Source organism: Salmo trutta, chromosome 24 (genome assembly GCF_901001165.1).
Source record: "Salmo trutta chromosome 24, fSalTru1.1, whole genome shotgun sequence".
NCBI classification, from domain to species: Eukaryota; Metazoa; Chordata; class Actinopteri; order Salmoniformes; family Salmonidae; genus Salmo; species Salmo trutta.
The window spans coordinates 22,109,996-22,127,896 of NC_042980.1; the positions used below are offsets into that span (position 1 = coordinate 22,109,996).

At 42.9% G+C, this 17,901-nt stretch overlaps 1 protein-coding gene across 2 annotated transcripts in view; it reads left to right on the forward strand.

The window, feature by feature from the left end:
* Window positions 1–17,901, forward strand: part of LOC115160940 (adenylate cyclase type 5) — a 162,271-nt gene that overhangs the window by 122,349 nt on the left and 22,021 nt on the right. For both annotated transcript variants that reach the window (XM_029711502.1, XM_029711503.1), the window contains exons 4-6: window positions 9,112–9,223; window positions 12,238–12,365; window positions 17,239–17,397. In XM_029711502.1, coding sequence (XP_029567362.1) covers window positions 9,112–9,223; window positions 12,238–12,365; window positions 17,239–17,397 — 399 coding nt within the window. The remainder of the gene's footprint in view (window positions 1–9,111; window positions 9,224–12,237; window positions 12,366–17,238; window positions 17,398–17,901) is intronic.

Genomic DNA, 17,901 nt, shown 5'->3' on the forward strand with positions numbered 1-17,901 from the left:
ACAACGTCGCCTATGGGCACAAACCCACCATCGCTGGACCAGACAGGACTGGCAAAAAGTGCTCTTCACTGACGAGTCGCGGTTTTGTCTCAACAGGGCTGATGGTCGGATTTGCGTTTATCGTCGAAGGAATAAGCGTTACACCGAGGCCAGTACTCTGGAGTGGGATCGATTTGGAGGTGGAGGGTCCGTCATGGTCTGGGGCGGTGTGTCACAGCATCATCGGACTGAGCTTGTTGTCATTGCAGGCAATCTTAACGCTGTGCGTTACAGGGAAGACATCATCTTCCCTCATGTGGTACCCTTCAGGCAGGCTCATCCTGACATGACCGTCCAGCATGACAATGCCACCAGCCATACTGCTCGTCCTGTGCATGATTTCCTGCAAGACAGGAATGTCAGTGTTCTGTCAAGGCCAGCGAAGAGCCCGGATCTCAATCCTATTGAGCACGTCTGGGATCTGTTGGATCGGAGGGTGAGAGCTAGGGACATTCCCCCCAGAAATGTCCGGGAACTTGCAGGTGCCTTGGTGCAAGAGTGGGGTAACATCTCACAGCAAGAACTGGCAAATCTGGTGCAGTCCATGAGGAGGAGATGCACTGCAGTACTTAATGCAGCTGGTGGCCACACCAGATACTGACTGTTAATTTTGACCCCCCTTTGTTCAGGGACACATTATTCCATTTCTGTTAGTCACATGTCTTTGGAACTTGATCAGTTTATGTCTCAGTTGTTGAATCTTGTTATGTTCAAACAAATATTTACACATGTCAAGTTTGCTGAAAATAAATGCAGTTGACAGTGAGAGGATGTTTCTTTTTTTGCTGAGTTTAATAGTAGTTGTGAGGTCAAACTTGGATCAGTTCATTGACAGCCTGCCTCTTAACGGACTATTGAGTACTCCTTTAAACGGCATAGCATGTTCTCAGGAAACCATTCAAGCATTCACAGCCAACCTTCAGACTTGGATAAGGAACGGAGGGCCACAACGTCCCTGAGAACAACTCCCAGTGTCAACAGAAGCTCAAGAGATTAGTCGATCATGTCATGTCAAGCCAACCTGACTCCCAGGCAGTCCCCCCATGGCCTAGTGCTGAAATCGAGCTGTCACTGCCTCTTCTCTCTCTTTGTCTCCAGATTGAATATAGAAAAGTGAAACTAGATGAGCTCATCTTCATCCACACTGTCGTAGTGTTGTGTATGTGTCCTGTCCCGACCACCAAGTGGAAACACAGATAATAGACAGCCCTATCAGTTACCTTGTTCTCAGGGAAGATTACCTGCCTCCATACACTCTCTCTCTGTGTTGAGTGAAGAAAGCCTCTCTTCTCCAACACCATTGGGACATACATTTTTCAATAGCATAGATTGCTAACACTCAGCACAGTCACATAGCCAGAAGTAATTGTGTTTTTCAATAGCGTAGATAGCTACTTGTCTTTAGCACTCATCACAGCACAGTCAGTCAAGTAGTCAGTCCACTGGAATGGTAATGGGGCTGACGTATTGGTAACATATATGATAAGGTGCTGTGGCGGTGGCTATTGTTACTGTAGAAAGTCATAAAGTCTTCCCATGAACATTTTGTTTTGACAGGGAGTCATGCTGAGACCAAGGTCTCTTTTACAGATGAGCCCTGGAATTACAAAATAATATACACATCACTACAAAAAGCAAAGCAGAGATACAAAACACAATCATTGAAAACAAACACATTGTTCTGTAAAAAGGTCAATCAGCCGTCTGAATTGCCCTAGAGGCACCAAATCATCCAATTTTAGAGAGTTTGGGAGATTATTCCACAAGTAAGGTGCAGATTTACCTAGCCTCATACGAATCATCCTGGTTTCGCAAGCTTACATAAAATGTTTTGTATTTTTTGTAACTTTTAACCACTTTTTCTCCCCAATTGGTAGTTACAGTCTTGTCCCATCGCTGCAACTCCTGTATGGACTCAGAAGAGGTGAAGGTCGAGAGCCATGCGTCCTCTGAAACATGACCCTGCCAAGCCGCACTACTTCTTGACACAATGCTTGCTTAACCTAGAAGCAAGCCGCACCAATGTGTCGGAGGAAACACTGTACAGCTGGTGACCGAAGTCAGCGTGCATGCGCCCAGCCTGCCACAAGGAGTCGTTAGAACGCGATGGGACAAGGGCATCCCGGCCGGCCAAACCCGCCCCTAACCCAGACCACGCTGGGCCAATTGTGCGCCACCTCATGGGTCTCACGGTCGCGGCAGGCTGCGACACAGCCTGGGATTGAACCTGGGTCTGTAGTTACACCTCAAGCACTGCGATACAGTGCCTTAGACTGCAGTTTTATATGCCTCCTATAGCAAAGCTGTTGATGAGTCGGGTGGCGTTGATCTGTCTTAATCCAACAGACAGCTTAAACTCAACTCCGCGGCCCATGGGAGACTGGATACTCGCAAGGTGTAGGAGATCGGGGAGGCAGTCTGGCCACCCCTCTATCCGAGAAGATTCGATCCAGCTATGAAACAGCTTTGCCCCGCTTGAGACTGACCTACCAGCCCCAGGAGTCAGCACAGATCAGCCGGCGGCCTCCCAGTGGCACCCTCCCCCATGCCCACCGCAGTTCAGCAGGTCGTTTCCCCCATCGGATTCCATCACTCCCACCAACATTGTGGACAGCTCGATGGTAAGAGATATTGGCCTGCCTACGGTCTGTGGACTGACTACGGTCCGCTGTCACCCAGGAGCCCGTTTCCATGACATCAACTCTCTCCTGCCCACGGTTCTGGCCAACTACTCCAATATTGACACTATCGTCACTCATGTAGGTTTTAACAACCTTCGTTTTAAGCGACCTGAGGAACTGAGGGAGGACTACAAATCATTTTTAAAGACCCTCGCTTACACAGGGTTGAGAATAATCATCTCTGGCCCCCTCCCATGCTACCGAAGGGGTTCGGAATATTTCAGCTAACTCTTTGCCAATAAACGAGTACCTGAAGAAAGTTTGCAATGACAGGAAGGTCTCTTTTTGTGACAACTTTGATTTGCGAGGGAGCAACCAGCACTTTTTAAAAGAGACGGGATTCACCCTAACCGCAGGGGTTCCAGGATTATTTCCAGCAACATTGAAACTGTTAAAGAGACTGACGGACAGGGTCTGGTAGTGCTCCAGTTCTCCCTGTCAGAATAAGCAACAGAGGACTTGGAAAGCATATCAACTCCTGTAGGCATGGCACTATGAGTAACTATTATGAGTAACCTAATTTATGTTCCTTTAACTCCACCTTCGGTGACAAGCTGTCATCTGCTACCATTCTGATAGATTGGAGACTGTCAGAAAACGTGGTTGTAATGTTAATAATCTGGTTGTTATTCCATTCGTTACCTCGAGGCAGATGCCCCAGAGGCAGAGCGGCCCACACTCATTGAATATGGCGCTTTTAAATGTTCAAGCAATCAATAGGAAAACCTATCTTCTCAATGACATCATGACTGAGCTCAAAGTTGATTGCATGTTTCTCACTGAAACATGGCTGTCTTCAGACTGTAGTGCTTCTCTTATTGAAGCCTCCCCCAGGATTACAGCTTTTCATACTCTATCAGAAAAGGGAAAAGGGGTGGGGGGACAGCCTCTATTGTTACTGCTCTCAAATGTAAGGACATTTCATTTGGCGTCTTTGGGTATTTTGAGCATACTGTTTAAATGTCGGCCACCAGTGCTGGCATAACCCTGTATAGGTCACCAAAGCACTGCCCCGCTTTCTTTACTGATTTCTCTGAACTATTGTCTATTGTCCTTGAGAACTATGATAAAATCATTGTGTTGGGTGATTTTAATATTCATGTTGACAAAGAGACTGACTACAAGGCCATTGAATTTATGAATCTTTTGAGCTCTATGGACTTTATCCAACATGTTATTGGGCTAATGCATAACCGCAGCCATACTCTGGACCTGGTTATTACCAAGGGGCTTTCTATTGACATATCCTCAATTGTTGATGTTGCTTTATCTGATCACCACTGTGTATTTTGTACTACCTTGTTGCCCATAGCACAGGGTAATACTGAACGCATTATTAAGAAACTCTATCTTACCTCTGGAGTTGCTACAGATTTTATTGAGTGTATGAACAATACTCCATCACCTATTTTGCCTTCCTCTTGTGTTGATTTATTTGATAACTTTAATAGCAAATGAAGGGCAACAATTGATGCTATAGCTCAAGTAAAGTTGAAAAAAAAACACATCCAAAGGGAGAGACCCTTGGATGAGTGAGAAAACTTATATATGAAAGAGAAATTGCAGAAAGGCAGAGTGGATGTGGAGAAAGTCAAAGTTGTAGATCCATTATGATATTCTGAGAGAGCAACTTGCCATATACAACAAAGAAATTAGAAATGCCAGACGGGCTAATTTTTCTAACTAATAATTTGAGAGTGCTCTTCTCGACCATTAATGGCCTGATAAATCCTACCCACGCAAACCTATCTGAAATTTCCTCCATATATAAATGTTTGTGGCATATTTCAGAGATAAGATAACAAACATTAGGCTGGGTGTTACGTGCCTCCTAAGAGGAGGGAGGTGCAGGAATCAGGAGCAGGAGAGCAAGGAAGTCCAAGTGGCACAATCGTTTATTAAGGAGTCCCAACAACAACATGGGGGGAAACACGCCCAAACGAAGTCGCCACACACAGGGAAGAAAATGCAACACACGGAGGAGAAACCTCTACTCCTAAACACATACCAAAACGGTAACACTACCGTGAGAAAAGAAAACCCCGTGGTGCAGACACGCACCCCTAACAGAGTAACCACAGCAAACAATCCCGCACAAAGACTAGCAGGCAGCGGAGGTAAATAAACCCATCAAAATCAACTAATAGGACACAGGTGTGAACAAAACAGACGACGACCGCCGAGCACCGCCCGAACAGGGAGAGGAGCCACCTTCGGTGGAAGTCGTGACACTGGGTATCAGTCTAGCAAGACCTGATGAGAAGTTTGATGATACGTTTCCTAGCCTACCTCACAAAGGCACTATGGATTTATTTATGGTTGACACAGACATGCTCAGAAAGTGATACCACAACTTAAGCCTTCTACCTGCCTTCTCGATGCTATCCCCACCACCTTCTTAAAACATTTTTTAATTGCATATCTGAAGAAGTGCAAGCTACTGTTAATCAAATCAAATCAAATGTTATTTGTTACATGCGCCGAATACAACAGGTGAAATGCTTACTTATACAAGCCCTTAACCAACAATGCAGTTCAAGAATAGAGTTAAGAAAATATTTACTAAATAACTAAAGTAAAAAAATCGAATCAAATCAAAAGTAACACAAGAAAATTACATAACAAATACTAGGCTATATACAGGGGGTACCGAGTCAATGTGCGGGGGTACAGGTTAGTTGAGGTCATTTGTAAAGTGACTATGCATAGATAATAAACAGCGAGTAGCAGCAGTGTAAAAACAAAGTGGGTGTCAATGTAAATAGTCCGGGTGGCCATTTGATTAATTGTTAATTGTTCAGCAGTCTTATGGCTTGGGGGTAGAAGCTGTTAAGGAGCCTTTTGGTCCTAGACTTGGCGCTCCGGTACCGTTTGCTGTGCGGTAGCAGAGCGAACAGTCTATGACTTGGGTGACTGTGACTTGGCACTTTCACTCAGGCACTTTCCCCACTGCACTGCACTGCACTTTCCCCACTGCACTGCATTTTCCACCACTGCACTAAAATCTGCTATGGTGAAACCCCTTCTGAAGCAATTTTCGGTCAAGCTCCAACCTTCCATTCTTAAGCAAACCTCTGGAGAAATTGGTTTTCAAACAGCTAAATATTTTTTTTAACTGTATTTAAAAAAAAATTGTAATCTGGTTTTCAGGCCCACAACAGCACATTTACTACTTAGTTAAAGTAGTAAATTATCTTAGAGCCAACATAGATGCCAAACAGCTCTCTGTCCTTGTACTCTTGGATTTAAGGGCTGCATTCAACACTTTTGATCATGATGTCCTTCTGGACAGGCTGGGGAGGAAAGGGGCGTACCCCAAACTTTTGCTACAAAGTTGGAAGCACAGAATTGTGTAGAATGTCATTGTATGCTGTAGCGTTAAGATTTCCCTTCACTGGAACTAAGGAGCCTAGCCCGAATTATGAAAAACAGCCCCAGGCCATTATTCTCCCTCCACCAAACTTTAGAGTGGGCACTATGCGTTCGGTCAGGTAGCATTCTCCTGGCAACTGCTAAACCCAGATTTGTCCGTCAGACTGCCAGATGGTGAAGCGTGATTCATCACTCCAGAGTCCAATGGTGGTGAGCGTTACACCACTCCAGCCGACTCTTGGCAATGCGCATGGTGATCTTAGGCTTGTGTGAGGTTGCTCAGCAATGGAACCCCATTTCATGAAGCTCCCGGAGAGTTCTTGTGCTGACGTTGCTTCCAGAGGCAGTTTGGAACTCGGTAGTGAGTGTTGCAACCGAGGTCAGACGTTTTTTACGCGCTTCAGCACTTGGCCGTCCCGTTCTGTGAGCTTGTGTGGCCTACCACTTTGCGGCTGAGCCGTTGTTGCTCCTAGATGTTTCCACTTCACAATAACAGCACTTACAGTTGCCCAGGACAGCGATAACAGGGCAGAAATTTGATGAACTGACTTGTTGGAAAGATGACGGTGGCACGTTGAAATTCACTGAGTTCTTCAGTAAGGCCATTCTACTGCCAATGTTTGTGTATGGAGATTGCATGGCTGTGTGCTCAATTGTATACAGCTGTCAGCAACAGCTGTGGCTGAAATAGCTGAATTCGCTAATTTGAAGGGGTTTCCACATACTTGTGTAGATGTATGTTACCCCTTGGCAGAGTTATCAGAAAGCACAGCATTGATTTTCACTGCTACGCAGACGTTACGCAAGTTTACATTTCTGTGTCACTAGAGGATTATTAGACTGTATTAGTGATTTAAATACTTGGATGGCACACAACTTCCTCCAGCTAAATCAAGACAAGACGGAGGTACTTTTTGTTGGAGCCAAAGCACAGAGGGAGAATCTGTCCGCACAGATAAAACACCAGGTAAAAAACCTAGGTGTTATTTTAGATTCTGAACTCAATTTCAAATCACACGTTAGGAATGTCACCAAAATAGTTTTTTACCACCTAAGGAACATTGCCAAGGTCCATACATTTCTCTCTCAGGCTGATACAGAGAGACTCATCCATGCTTGTATTACCAGCAGGCTTGACTACTGTAATGCTCTCCTGTCTGGTCTGACCAAGAAAACCATTGGTCAACTGCAAAACATACAGAATGCTGCAGCACGGGTACTGACCAAGACCAGATGGAGAGCATACATTACACAGGTTAAGGTCTCTGCACTGACTGCCTGTGAGTTTTAGAATACATTTTAATATTATTCTATTGGTTTTTAAATCAATCCACGATTGTGCACCCCAATACGTCAGACATGCTTTTACCCAGTAGGTCCCTCAGGTCCTCTGGCCCTTTAACTATCCCAAAGCTTTGCTTTTCCTTAGGTTACTTTTTGGTCATTCCGTTTTTATTGTTATTATTTTGTTTTTTATCCTCTTATGTTTGTTGTGTAGTAAATATTTCAGTTTTTATTTTCATTGTTTTTCTTTTTTTTTTTTTTGAGTGAAGCACATTGTGTTGCATTCCCTGTCTGAAATGTGCTGTATAAATAAAGCTTGATTTGATTTGATGATGACCTAACTCAGTGGAGATGGAAGGGATCTCCAGCGTTAGAAATCCCTGAGATGGGGTCTGGTAGTTCGTACGTCTGTAGGTTAACAATGAAGTAAGGTACGGGGGAAGTTTGTTCAAGAGGGTTTTAGAAACAAAAAGAGTGCAATGCATCGATCTATGAGGCTTCAAAGAGGACCAACCTACTTTCTGATACAGAATTCAGTGATGTGTACTGAACCTGTCGCCTGTAATAAAGCTTAGTGCACTACGATAAACTGCATCCAAGGGCTTCAATACAGTGGCAGCTGCATTCATATACTGTATTATAGACGATATCACCATAATCTATTATCGGTATGAATGTTGACTGAATTATTTGTTTTCTGCTATTTAACAAAGCCTTTAAAGGTGCATTGACCTGGCCTGAAACCATATTCATGAACACTTAGAATACATTTTGTAGCTAGGAAAGACCTAACCGGAGTTTATCAAAGATTCAAAAATGTTTTGATAGGCAAGACAGTTTAGAGACAGGGCGATAATTATTTAGGTCGGAGGGGTCAACACCAACTTTGTGGAGAGGGAGCACATGGGCCGCCTTCCAAACCCTGTGGATTGCAGTGAGATAACCATCAGGTAAAAAATATGTCAATGATTCCGCAATCAGGGGAGCAAAAGAAAGGATCAAGTAAATGTGAGTTTTTTTTACAGCCATCTTAAGCAAGGCATCTAGCACATCACAGGTAGAACGTTGTTGAAATGGGAACAAAGATTCACTAGAAGTTTATGGATCTTCCATCATGCCAAGTAGAGTCTGGGAGAGTGAAGAGCAGTCGACTCACTGACCAGGGTCAATAAAACCATCATTTCTTTAAAATAAAAAGCCTTCCAAGGTAAAATGCTGATTAAAAGCATCACTTTTCTCATGTTTCTCAGAAATGGTACCATTGAATTGAATAGACCAGTGGCAATCAGCCTTGAGTCAGAGCCACCTCTGTACCCGTGGTAACGGCCGATGCCATTCAGTAAGAGTGGTGCAGCGTGGGTATTGGAGAGGAGGAAGCAATCATGACTTTCAGACTATCCTATAATTTCTCCACTTTATACCCAGTTGTATTACTTCAGGGTGGAAAAAAGGATAGGAATTAATTTAGCTTTTCATTCAACAGCTCTATCTGTTCCCTTATTCAATGTCTGGTTGGCTGGAAGGTACTGAGCACTGTGCTGAGTTCAATGTCTCAGCCAAGATACAGTATGTTAAGAGGTACTTAGTACTGATCCAAGACGGGTATTCAGGAAGAATCAGAAAGTGACCTGGAATGTTTTCTATTGAAGTAACTGGAGCTAACCCTTTCTCTCTCTATATATATATATCTCTCTCTTTCTCTGTGTGTGTGTGTGTGTGTGTGTGCATCTTGCAGCATCCTGTTTGCGGACATCGAGGGGTTTACCAGTCTGGCGTCCCAGTGTACTGCCCAGGAGCTGGTGATGACACTCAATGAACTTTTCGCCCGCTTCGACAAGCTGGCCGCGGTGAGAACACAGGCAACCGCACACGCACACACACACACGAACGCACGCACGCACACACACACACACACAGACACACACGCACGCACGCACACACACACACACACACACACACACAGGTGAACCCTGCAACCCTAGGATTGTACAGTACTCCTTCCTCCCACTTTGGAGTCCTTTCTTCTGCTAATTGAAATACCAGGCAGATATAGTTGATGTGTGAGTTTACTGATAACGAATTTGAATTCCCTGACACAATTCACTGTGTGGTTGTGTACCCCGCTGGTCTGCCAGCCAGGCCTCAACTCTCACCTCATTAGCCCACTGCAGGGGCCTGAGTCACAGCACACCTCCCAGACATAGACCCAGTCTCATCCAGACCCAGCATGGACCACTGTGACCTACCTGGTACTGGCACAGAGAGCAGAGCACACACAGGCCCATAGGCATGAACACATACATACTTGCATGCACAGGCACGTACACATAATACAATCTGCATACACACATAGCTGTGCACACACACGCACACACGCACATATGAACAGACACACACACACACGTATGTGCATGCGAAGACACTGAGAACTGCCCATCTCACTAGCCACGTCTTAGCTGACTCCAGTACACCTACACACATTCACTTTCATATGTCAGATTAATCACATAGACATATTAATGATGCAGTCAGAAGGATTTTCTTAAATGCACTTAAATAGATTCAGATCCTGTCAGACGTTCCAAGGCAGTCGTGAACACACATACACACACACACACACACACTCACACACACACACACACACACACACACACACACACACACACACACACACACACACACACACACACACACACACACACACACACACACACACACACTCTCTCTTTAATTTGTACAACACTAGAGGTGATTGTATGGATCCTGGTCTAAACAGAGCCATGTGCTGTGGAGACAGAAGACATTCAGGTGGCTATCATGAGACATGAGCCTGCTGCAGTCCTGTGCCCTGCCCAAGGGAGACACACACACACCAACAAACACACACACACACTCTCACACAAACCATTAGGCTAGATATTTACAGTACAGCACAAGGCCAGACTCACTCTGCCAAGCAACCATTAAGGTCATATCCAGGGCATGCTACTTAACTATGTGTTCTAGAAGACACATGTAGAATGATTACTCAAGCTTTCCATGTGATCACTCTGTGTTGCCACCCACCAACCCAATATCTTTATAGCCTTGACTGCTGAGTTCTAAATAACAAACCATCAAGCACACACACACAATAGCCTATTTTCTGGATGGAGAGCAGCAGTCTTTTTACCTAACAAAGCTGTGTTGTTTACAGTAAGAATGAGGGAAATAATAAGCTATTAACAGTATTTTATACTGCAGTGAAATTGTATTAAAATAGGTAAAAGAAAAAGAGCAATTCTCTTTAACATACATGTCATGAGGACGTTTTGCAGTGCAGAATTCCCAGAAAAGGAAGATAAGTGATTCATTTAGTATTCTTCCAGACCTCTAAGTTCCCACTGGTAACAATACATTTCCAGTGTCATTCATCACTATGTGAAAGTCCAAACTTGGTATTTAGATTTGGTATTTATTAGCGACAGTACATTATATAGGGGTAATTCTACACTGTATGTAAAACATACCCCATACACCACAGATCTAGTGCCGTCAGAAAGTATTCATACCCCTTGACTTATTCCACATTTTGTTGTGTTACAGCCTGAATTATTATAATTTTTTTCTCTCACCCATCTACACACAAGATCCCATAATGACAAAGTGAGAACATGTTTAAAGGCATTTTTGCACATTTATTGAAAATGAAATACAGAAATATCTGATTTACATAAGGATTCACACCCCTGAGTCAATACTTTGCTGAATGCACATTTACAACTACAATTTAGTTGATCCATCCTCAGTTTTCTCCTATCACAGCCATTAAACTCTAACTGTTTTGAAGTCACCATTGGCCTCATGAAATCGCTGAGCGGTTTCCTTCCTCTCCGGCAACTGAGTTAGGAAGGACGCCTGTATCTTTGTAGTGACTGGGTGTATTGATAAACCATCTAAAGTGCCATTAATAACTTCACCACTGTCAAAGGGATATTCAATGTCTGCTTTTTTTTTTACCCATCTACCCATCTACCAATACCCTTCTTTCTACCCTTCTTTGTGAGGCATTGGAAAACCTCCCTAGTTTTTGTGGTTGAATCTATGTTCGAAATTCACTGCTTGATGGCGATACCTTACAGATAATTGTATGTGTGGGGTACAGAGATGAAGTAGTCATTCGAGAATCATGTTAAACACTATTATTGCATACAGAGTCCATGCAACTTATTATGTGACCTGTTAAACACATTTTTACTCCTGAACTTATTTGTCTTGCCATAACAAAGGAGTTGAATACTTATTGACTCAAGGCATTTCAGCTTTAATTTCTAATTAATTTGTACAATTTTGAAAAACATAATTCCACTTTGACATTATGGGGTATCGTGTGTAGGCCAGTGTTCCTAGGCCGGCATTGAAAATATGAATTTGTTGTTAACTGACTTGCCTAGTTAAATAAAGATAAATAAAAATACAAAAATCTCAGTTTAATCCATTTGAAATTCAGGCTGTAACAAAATGTGTAAAAAGTCAAAGGGTGTGAAAACTTTCTGAAGGCACTGTAGTTTTATCCCAAGTGTTGGCAAAATGTGAAGCCAGCATTCGGTTGCCTAGATATAGTGGTCAGGTTTTAATTTGGAAAGTAATTATTTTCCACAGAGTTTTTAGTCATGAAGCAGAGGCTTTTATCCAGAGAGACTTACAATACCAAGTGCATTTCAACAAGCAGGCAAAAAACAAACACTTTTTGTGATCATCGTATGTAAAACCCTCCTCAAAGGAAATGCTACTAACACACTAACATATTATGTGTGTGTGTGTGTGTGTGTGTCTGTGTGTGTGTGTTTGTGTGCATGCACGTATGTGTATGTGTCAACAGGAGAACCACTGCCTGCGTATTAAGATTCTTGGCGACTGCTACTACTGTGTGTCTGGGCTGCCAGAGGCCCGGGCCGACCACGCATCCTGCTGTGTGGAGATGGGTGTGGACATGATCGAGGCCATCTCGTGAGTATGGCACGGCCAAATACATATATAGTGCCTTCGAAAAGTACTCAGACCCCTTGACTTTTTCCACATTTTGTTACGTTACAGTCTTATTCTGAAATTGATTAAATAAATACAAATCCTCAGCAATCTACACACAATAACCCATAATGACATTTTTACAAATGTATTCAAATGAAAAACAGAAATACCTTATTTACCTAAGTATTCAGACCCTTTGCTATGAGACTCGATATTGAGCTCAGTTGCGTCCTGTTTCCATTGATCATCCTAGAGATGTTTCTACAACTTGATTGGAGTCCACCTGTGGTAAAGTCAATTGATTGGACATGATTTGGAAAGACACACACCTGTCTATATAAGGTCCCACAGTTGACAGTGCATGTCAGAGCGAAAACCAAGCCATGAGGTCAAAGGAATTGTCCGTAGATCTCCGAGACAGGATTGTGTCGAGGCACAGATCAGGATAAAGGTACCAAACATTTTTTGCAGCATTGAAGGTCCCGAAGAACACAGTGGCCTCCATCATTCTTAAATGGAAGAAGTTTGGAACCACCAAGACTCTTCCTAAAGCTGGCCACCGGTCAAACTGAGCAATCGGGGGAGAAGGGCCTTGGTCAGGGAGGTAACCAATAATCCGATAGTCACCCTGACAGAGCTCTAGAGTTCCTCTGTGGAGATGGGAGAACCTTCCAGAAGGACAACCATCTCTGCAGCACTCCACCAATTAGGCCTTTGTGGTAGAGTGAGCAGACTGCAGCCACTCCTGAGTAAAAGGCACATGACAGCCTGCTTGGAGTTTGCCAAAAGGCCTGTAAAGACTCTCAGACCATGAGAAACAAGATTCTCTGGTCTGATGAAACCAAGATTGCCAACCGTCATGTCTGGAGGAAACCTTGCACCATCAATACGGTGAAGCATGGTAGTGGCAGAATCATGCTGTGGGGATTTTTTTCAGCGGCAGGGACTGGGAGTCTAGTCAGGATCGAGGAAAAGATGAACGGAGCAAAGTACAGAGAGATCCTTGATGAAAACTTGCTTCAGAGTGCTCAGGGCCTCAGACTGGGGCGAAGGTTCACCTTCCAACTGGACAACTACTTAAGCACACAGCCAAGACAGTGCAGGAGTGGCTTCGGGCAAGTCTCTGAATGTTGATGAATGGCCCAGCCAGAGCCCGGACTTGAACCCAATCGAACATCTCTGGAGAGACCTGAAAATAGCATTGCAGCAACCCAATCCTGTCTCAGAGCTCTACGGACAATTCCTTCGACCTCATGGTTTGGTTTTTGCTCTGACATGCACTGTCAACTGTGGGACCTTATATAGACAGGTGTGTGCCTTTCCAAATCATGTCCAATTAATTGAATTTACCACAGGTGGACTGCAATCAAATTGTAGAAACATCTCAAGGATGATCAATGTAAAACAGGATGCATTTTTTTATTTAATCAATTTTAGAATCAGGATGTAACGTAACAAAATGTGGAAAAAGTCAGGGGGTCTGAATACTTATATATAACTACATCCTCTAAATGACAGAAATGTAAAATGTGAATGTTTTATATACAGATCTCATATTACTGTATTGAATGATCATATAATTCAATACAGTAGTATATGAGATCTGTATATAAAACATTCGCATTTGACATTTCTGTCATTTAGAGGATGCAGTTATCGATAGCGAATTACAGTAAGTGAATTCATCTTAAAATAGCTAGATGAGACAACCACATATCACAGTCAAATATGCAAGATACAAACATTCCATATATAGCGTTTTGCAAAAAACACGTATTCATACACATCTAAAATCTATGAATAAAACATCTGAGAACAGTTATATTTTACACACACGTGAAGGTACCCGTAAGCAATCATTTCAAATGTAAAAAATAGGTCAATATAGCATTTTGGATATAAACTCTTCAATTGTTCTTCAATCCTGTTCCCGGAGAGCCACAGGATGGACAAGCCTTGTTTCAGACAGGTGGTAGGAGGCAGGTGTGCATTAGTGGCGTAGTACTCCTACACTTCCAGGCCCAGAGAAACCAGAAAGGTTCAAATCAGGTTCAGTCTATACGCATGAAGAGGCACTTAGCCTAATTTGTGTCTGCAGAAGTTGAGTCAATGAGTCCAGGACAGGTGCTTGGTGTGCTTGAAACAGTCTAATGCTGATTGTGTTACTGTTCAGTTGTATTTTTTTGTGGCGTCTGATTGGTGTTTGCTGAGAGAGATAAGGGCTGGCTGATTTATTGATTGGCTGTTTCTGAATGATGAGACAGATGTCTGTCTCCGCTCACAGACCTGACTGTGTGCCCCTCAGCACCCCTGTCAGCAGTAGTGTGTTTGTATGTGTGTGCGTCAGTGTGTGTGTGTGTGTGTGTGTGTGTGTGTGTGTGTGTGTGTGTGTGTGTGTGTGTGTGTGTGTGTGTGTGTGTGTGTGTGTGTGTGTGTGTGTGGGTGTGTATGTACGCACGTGCGTGCAATTGACTGTGTTTTTGTCCCTTCGACCAGAGCGGCTGTGGTTATTGCATTTTTGCTTCATTTAGCTTTCTCCTTTTTCTAAGCAGTCCCCCAACTTTCATGACGCAATAACATGGAACAATGTTATAAAATCTAGAATATTGCCACTGATAAAGAGTTTAAAAGGCGAAGGTCAGAAAATGTTCTGGTTCAGTGTCCCTGCCCTCTACATTCACACGGAGTCAGCGAGGCACCGTATTAGGAGACTGCTGTGACATTATAATGAGGTGATTACAGCATTGGAACCAAATATACTGAGCTTGAGCAATTTTGACAAAAACAATTGATATACACTATACACTACCCTTGAATGTGAACACCTACTCATTCAAGGGTTTTTCTTTATTTTGTACCATTTTCTACATTGTAGAATAATACTGAAGACATCAAAACTATGAAATAACGCATATGGAATCATGTAGTAACCAAAAAGTGTTAAACAAATCAAAATATATCATATATTTGAGTTTCAACAAATAGCCACCCTTTGCCTTGATGATATCTTTGCACACTCTTGGCATTCTCTAAAGCAGCTTCATGACATAGCCACATTGAATGCATTTCAATTAACAGGTGTGCCTTCTTAAAAGTTAATTGGTGGAATTTCTTTCCTTAATGCATTTGAGCCAATCAGTTGTGTTGTGACAATGTAGTGGGGTATACAGAAGATAGCCCTATTTGGTAAAAGGACAAGTCCATATTATGGCAAGAACAGCTCAAATAAGAGAAACGGCACTCCATCATTACTTTCAGTCAATATGGAACATTTCAAGAACTTTGAAAGTTTCTTCAAGTGCAGTCGCAAAAACCATCAAGCGCTACGATGAAACTGGCTCTCATGAGGACAGCCACAGGAAAGGAAGACCCAGTGTTACCTCTGCTGCAGAGGATAAGTTAATTAGAGTTACCAGACTCAGAAATTGCAGCCTAAATAAATGCTTCACAGAGTTCAAGTAACAGACACATGTCAACATAAACTGTTCAGAGGAGACTGTGTGAATCAGGTCTTCATGGTCAAATTGCTGCAAAGAAACCACTACTAAAGGACACCAATAAGAAGAAGATACTTGCTTGGGCCAAGAAACATGAACAATGGACATTAGACCGGTGGAAATTTGTCCTTTGCTCTGGAGTCCAAATTGGAGATTTTTGGTTCCAACTGCCATGTCTTTGTGAGATGCGGTGTGGGTGAACAGATGATCTCTGCATGTGTATTTCCCACCGTAAAGCATGGAGGAGGAGGTGTTATGGTGTGGGGTGCTTTGCTTGTGACACTGGCTGTGATTTATTTAGAATTCAAGGCACACTTAACCAGCATAGCTACCACAGGATTCTGCACCGATGCCCCATCCCATCTGGTTTGTGCTTAGTGGGACTATCATTTGTTTTTCAACAGGACAATGACCCAACACACCTCCAGGCTGTGTAAGGGCTATTTTACCAAGAAGGAGAGTGACGGAGTGTTGCATCAGATGACCTGGCCTCCACAATCCCCCAAACACAACCAAATTGAGATGGTTTGGGATGAGTCGGAAAAAGAAAAGCAGCCAACAAGTGCTCAGCATATGTGGGAATTCCTTTAAGACTGTTGGAAAAGCATTCCAGGTGAAGCTGGTTGAGAGAATGTCAAGTGTGTGTGCAAAGCTGTCATCAAGGCAAAGGGTGGCTATTGGAAGAATGTCAAATATAAAATATATTTTGATTTGTTTAACACTTTTTGTTAACTACATGATTCCATATGTGCTATTTCATAGTTTCAATGTCTTCACTATTATTCTACAATTTATAAAATAAAGAAAAACCCTTGAATGAGTAGGTGTTCTAAAACTTTTGACCTGTAGTGTTTGTTGCCCTAAAGCGATTCACATACGGAAATATCGCCGATTTCACTGCCGAGTACATATCTTGTCCTTCTAGTTAAAGCGGCTAATGCCTAGGAAGGTGACAGCTGCCGGTGACCATAGCAACAAAATAAACAAACATTATCGACATAAAAATGTGTTCATATGCAACAGAAATTATTAATTAAAAAATCAATTCGAAAGAAGTTACTTTTATTGTTAAAAGTGACTCTGTAAACTGATAGTGTTAGCCAGCTAGCTAGCTAAAGTGGGAAAGTTAGCTGGACATACATGCTGATGTATTACAACGCAGGCTATGTTTTCTCATGTGATTGGTGAACAACAACGGCACAGAATCCTATTTTCTCAGCCTCGGTTGAGCTGCTTTCACATGCACGAGTACCGCCGTGCAATACTTTGGAACAGATTTCCTCTTTTCTCCCTCCAAAATCAGTGCTCAGTGGTCTCTAACTGTTTCTATCTGTGTCTGTGTGTGTGTGTTCTAGGCTCGTGAGAGAGGTCACAGGGGTCAATGTGAACATGCGTGTGGGCATCCATAGTGGCAGGGTCCACTGTGGGGTACTGGGACTCAGGAAGTGGCAGTTTGATGTGTGGTCCAACGATGTCACGTTAGCTAATCACATGGAGGCTGGGGGCGCGGCAGGGTACGTTTGGCCAATCATGACAAACCAGTACAGAGTCACTCACCCAATGACACTACATCTCTCCTATGCTCTGTATCAAAATACACTATAATACTACCTAGAATAGCACTTAGAATGAACTTTTGTATTGGGCATACATTCTAAGTGGTATGCTACTATGTATATGGGGTATGTAAGGGATAATCAACGAGGGGCTATGCGTTCTCTGGAAAATAATGAACGGCGTGGAAGGTGTGTTCCACGACATCTAAAGCCATGACATCATTTTCTGGAATTTTCTAAGCTGTTCAAAGGCACAGTCAACTTAGTGTATGTAAACTTCTGACCCACTGGAATTGTGATACAGTGAATTATAAGTGAAGTAATCTGTCTGTAAACAATTGTTGGAAAAATGACTTGTGTCATGCACAAAGTAGATGTCCTAACTGACTTGCCAAAACTATAGTTTGTTAACATGAAATTTGTGGAGTGGTTGAAAAACGAGTTTTAATGACTCCAAGCTAA